Below are 5,000 nucleotides of genomic sequence, written 5' to 3' on the forward strand. Positions count from 1 at the left end.
CCGTGTTCATTCACAGCCAACTGCTGGTGGAAAGGGGGGGGGGATGTGTGTGTGTGTGTGTGTGTGGAGGAGGGGGGGTGTGTGTGTGTGTGGAGGGGGGATGTCTGTGTGGGTGTGTGTGTGTGTGTGTGTGTGTGTGGAGGAGGGGGGGTGTGTGTGTGTGTGGAGGGGGGATGTCTGTGTGGGTGTGTGTGTGTGTGTGTGGGTGTGTGTGTGGAGGGGGTGTGTGGGTGTGGAGGGGGTGTGTGTGTGGGGGGGGGGGGTTGGTGGACGTATGTTGTGTTATTGTCTCTCTCTCTTTCTCTTCATCCGCCTCTCTCACTCTCTCTCAGTCTCCATCCATGCATGACTCACACACTGTCATATCTCCCTGTCTCCCTGTCTCCTAGTCTCTCTGTCTCCTAGTCTCCTAGTCTCCTAGTCTCTCTGTCTCCTAGTCTCTCTGTCTCCTAGTCTCCTAGTCTCTCTGTCTCCTAGTCTCCTAGTCTCTGTCTCCTAGTCTCCTAGCCTCCTAGCCTCCTAGCCTCTCTGTCTTCTAGCCTCCTAGCCTCTCTGTCTCCTAGTCTCTCTGTCTCCTAGCCTCCTAGCCTCCTAGCCCTACTCCTAGACTCCTCTCCTCCTTACGTCCTGTGTTCCTCTACTGTCCTGTTCAATAACAAACTGAAAAATACTGAAAAAGAGTGGAACTGTCCAGAGCAAAAAAGAACCTGGAAAAAAAAAGAACTCTTGTCCCTGACCTCTGTCCCCTACCCCTACCCCTGTCTGACCTCTGTCTGACCTCTGACCCCTAATCCCTGACCCCTGTCTAACCCCTGTCTGACCCCACCACCAGATGACTCTGGGGACGAGGGCGGCCCGGCGCCCCAGCAGGACCGTGCGCTGACCCAGGGGCGCTGAAGAGCCTGGCGGCGCGGCTGGACAGCCTGAGCACATGCAACGAGCTGATAGGCAAGCACGGCGCCGCGCTGCAGAGGAGCCTCAGCGAGCTGGAGACCCCCGGCCTGGCCACGCCCACCAGCGCAGCGCTGACCCCTGACCCCGGCCAGGACCGGCTGAAGGCCGTCACGGAGAGAGCCACGCTGTTCCGCATCACTTCCAATGCTATGATCAACGTGAGTCTGACCCTGGCCTGACTAAACCTGGTCTAACTAACCCTGACCCTGGGCTAATTAAACCCTGGTCCTAACCCTGGCCTAACCCTGGACTAACCCTGGTCTAACCCTGGCCTAACCCTGGTCTAACCCTGGCCTAACCCTGGTCTAACCCTGGCCTAACCCTGGTCTAACCCTGGTCTGACCCCGGTCTAACCCCCGGTCTAACCCTGGGCCTAATCCTGGTCTGACCCTGGTCTAACCCTGGTCCTAACCCTGGTCTAACCCTGGTCTAACCCTGGTCCTAACCCTGGTCTAACCCTGGCCTAACCCTGGCCTGATCCTGGTCTGATCCTGGTCTGACCCTGGTCTAACCCTGGTCTAACCCTGGTCTACCCTGGTCCTGACCCTGGTCTAACCCTGGTCTAACCCTGGTCTAACCCTGGTCTAACCCTGGCCTAACCCTGGTCTAACCCTGGTCTAACCCTGGCCTAACCCTGGCCTAACCCTGGCCTAACCCTGGTCTAACCCTGGTCTAACCCTGGTCTAACCCTGGTCTAACCCTGGTCTAACCCTGGCCTAACCCTGGTCTAACCCTGGTCTAACCCTGGTCTGACCCTGGTCTAACCCTGGCCTGACCCTGGTCTGACCCTGGTCTAACCCTGGCCTAACCCTGGTCTAACCCTGGTCTAACCTTGGTCTAACCCTGGCCTAACCCTGGTCTAACCCTGGTCTAACCCTGGTCTAACCCTGGTCTAACCCTGGCCTAACCCTGGCCTAACCCTGGTCTAACCCTGGTCTGACCCTGGTCTGACCCTGGTCTAACCCTGGCCTAACCCTGGTCTGACCCTGGCCAGGCGTGTCGGGAGTTCGTGGACGTGGCAGAGAGGCACAGCAGGCGTCTGCAGCGGTCTCTGCAGCATGAGAGGGAACAGCGCCACCACCTGGAGACAACGCTAGAGCAGCTGGCCAAGCAGCACCACAGCCTGGAGCGGGCCTGGAGGGACACGCCCAACACTGGTACACACACACACACACACACACACACACATACACACACACATACACACACACACACACACACACACACACACACACACACACACACACACACAGCCTGGAGGGACACACCCAACACTGGTACACACACACACACACACACACACACAGCCTGGAGGGACACACCCAACACTGGTACACACACACACTGTGATGGCTATCATGTCTATCAAATTAGCCATCGTCCTGGCATGAGTGGGTGTTGGTTCCAACGCACCTGTTTGTTTGTAGTTCCTCCGTTTGCAACAAAGACTCTGGACCTTTCCATGAATTGAAGTGGTCTTGTAATCCAAAGTCCAGATAAAAGTAACAAACGAAAGTAATATATGTTGGTGTGGTGTGGTATGTACGCGTATGTAAATGTTTGTTTGTATGTGTGTCACTTCTGGGTCGGGCCTATCCCCGATCGGAATTCAAAAGCAAAGTTGTCAAACAAAATAACTTGTATCAAACCAAAACTTGTATCAAACCAAACAACAAATCTTTTCTAATGTGGTGGTGGTTTATCGTGATGGTTGAAAAACTGTGTCGCACCCTCACGTGTCAGGACTCATCACGCACAAGCAAGGAGAGATCACTTCCTTATATCAATTATGTCCTTATAGATTGGGCGACACCCATTTACAAAATAAAAGTCTTTATGGGCCAAAGTACCACTTTCAAAATACCATTCAAGTGGCTTTTCATAAATAATAATATAAAGCTTTTTTGGCTCCAACACACACACTCACACACTCACACACACACACACACACACACACACACACACACACACACACACACACACACACACAGTGGTGTAGTCTAGTTTTTTCTAGTGGGTATACTGTGATTTTGCCCTCCCAGCCGGAGCGACACCCCATAAGCACCACCACACTCACTTATGCATACAGTATGCATCTACACCAGTGTTTGCTGCCTTGGGGGGGGGGGGGGTGGCATGGACTGTACTTGTACATCAAGCCGCCTCACGCTACAGAAACAGGAGATAGGCTCCTGCCCCCTAAGGGCCGTTAGGCTCGAGAACCATCGCTTCTCAAGGCTACTTATGTGGTCTTGACTACCTGTCCACTTTCTCACCTGGTTCTTGCTCTCTCTCTCTCTCTGGTGTGCCGCTCTCTCTCCTTCTCTCCCTCTCTATCCTCCTCTCTCCCTCTTTTGCTGTCAACCAAAAGGCAAACATAACAACCAGAGTATTTATAATTTAATAAGAGGTATAAATTGATTCATATCAAATCATAACATCATTCTAATTGAATATTGGGTTGCTGTGGGCAATGCAGTCAGATACTGTCTTTACTTACTCTCTCACCTGTAAGAAAATCGTATGTCCAACTACAAAAAACAAGACATTTCCAATGAGTGAGGGTTTGTTCCAATGCTTCAATCCACTGTCCATGTACTGTAAATATACCATTATGGTATTACCGTACTATAAAGCCCAATTCTAGCAGAATAAGAAAGATTGTATATCTACTTTAAAAAAAATAATGAAGTGCCTCCAGTTAGCTCTTTTAGCTGGCAAGTGTGCAAGCAGACTAGCTCATCTAATCACCTCTGAGTAGCTAGCTAGCTAGTTCTTTGACTATTATTCACACCATGAAACTATAATCAGACACTTTCTAGTCACAATAATAACGACTAATTTGAACAAAAAAACCACATTCTCCAGCGCTGGCAAGCGAAGTGTGGAGATAGGTCTGGCCCGCCCACCCCAAGGCAATTGTAGGGGAAATACTGAGAGCATTCTGAACAACTGGTTATGTGATAACAAACATGTCAGAAAGTCCGAAGTAAGTGCTTCGTAACACAGACGGGGTGAATGAAAGTGAAAGTTCTGTCACAAAACGCCGTTACGTATCCTCGCGCATTTTTAAGTGGGTATACGGAAATCCTTGGCCTTTCCTAGTGGGTATACGGCGTAGTCCTGCGTATCACGTAGACTACACCACTGCACACACACACACACAGCCTGGAGAGGGCCTGGAGGGACACACCCAACACTGGTACACACACACACACACACACACACACACACACACAGCCTGGAGGGACACACCCAACACTGGTACACGCACACACTCACACACACACAGCCTGGAGAGAGACCCCCACCACAAACACTGGTACACACACACCCTAAACTGAACTGAACTGAACCTCTAAATGTGTGTGTGTTTGTGTGTGTGTGTGTGTGTGTGTGCAGCGGAGGAGGGGGAGGGGGGGGACGCCAGCGATGAGAACGAGGACGCTGAGTTCTTTGACGCCATGGAGGATAGCCCCGCCTTCATCACCGTGACGGACGCAGACCACGGCCAGCACAAGTGAGTCTCACACACACACACACACACACACAGATACACACACACACACAGATACACACAGACATATAATAGGATATATAACATGTTGTTGTTGTTGTTGTGATTGTGTTGTTGTTGTTGTTGCGATTGTGTTGTTGTGATTGTGTTGTTGTTGTTGTTGTGATTGTGTTGTTGTGTTGTTGTTGTGTTGTTGTTGTTGTGTTGTTGTTGTTGTTGTGATTGTGTTGTTGTTGTTGTTGTTGTTGTTGTGATTGTGTTGTTGTCCTGTCAGACGCTCCGGCAGCAACCAGAGCATCATGAGTGGAGGCGTGTCCAGCGACTGGAGCCAGGAGGACACCGTGAGTCACCTGGGAGGCTGGGGGAGGTAGAACACCAGGGGAGGCTGGGGGAGGTAGAACACCAGGGGAGGCTGGGGGAGGCTGGGGGAGGTAGAACACCAGGAGAGGCTGGGGGAGGTAGAACACCAGGGGAGGTAGAACACCAGGGGAGGCTGGGGGAGGTAGAACACCTGGGGAGGCTGGGGGAG

General features: G+C 51.8%; 1 protein-coding gene across 1 annotated transcript in view; it reads left to right on the forward strand.

Annotated features, from left to right (window-relative positions):
* osbp2a (oxysterol binding protein 2a) overlaps positions 1-5,000 on the forward strand; it is a gene marked incomplete at both ends in the record, with an annotated part of 24,641 nt that overhangs the window by 10,377 nt on the left and 9,264 nt on the right. The window contains 5 exon segments of the mRNA XM_080529735.1: positions 833-880; positions 883-1,112; positions 1,949-2,111; positions 4,357-4,474; positions 4,746-4,812. Of these exon segments, the coding sequence (XP_080385861.1) occupies positions 833-880; positions 883-1,112; positions 1,949-2,111; positions 4,357-4,474; positions 4,746-4,812 (626 nt within the window).

The sequence above is a fragment of the Nansenia antarctica genome (genome assembly GCF_963989245.1).
Source record: "Nansenia antarctica genome assembly, chromosome: 4".
NCBI classification, from domain to species: domain Eukaryota; kingdom Metazoa; phylum Chordata; class Actinopteri; order Argentiniformes; family Microstomatidae; genus Nansenia; species Nansenia antarctica.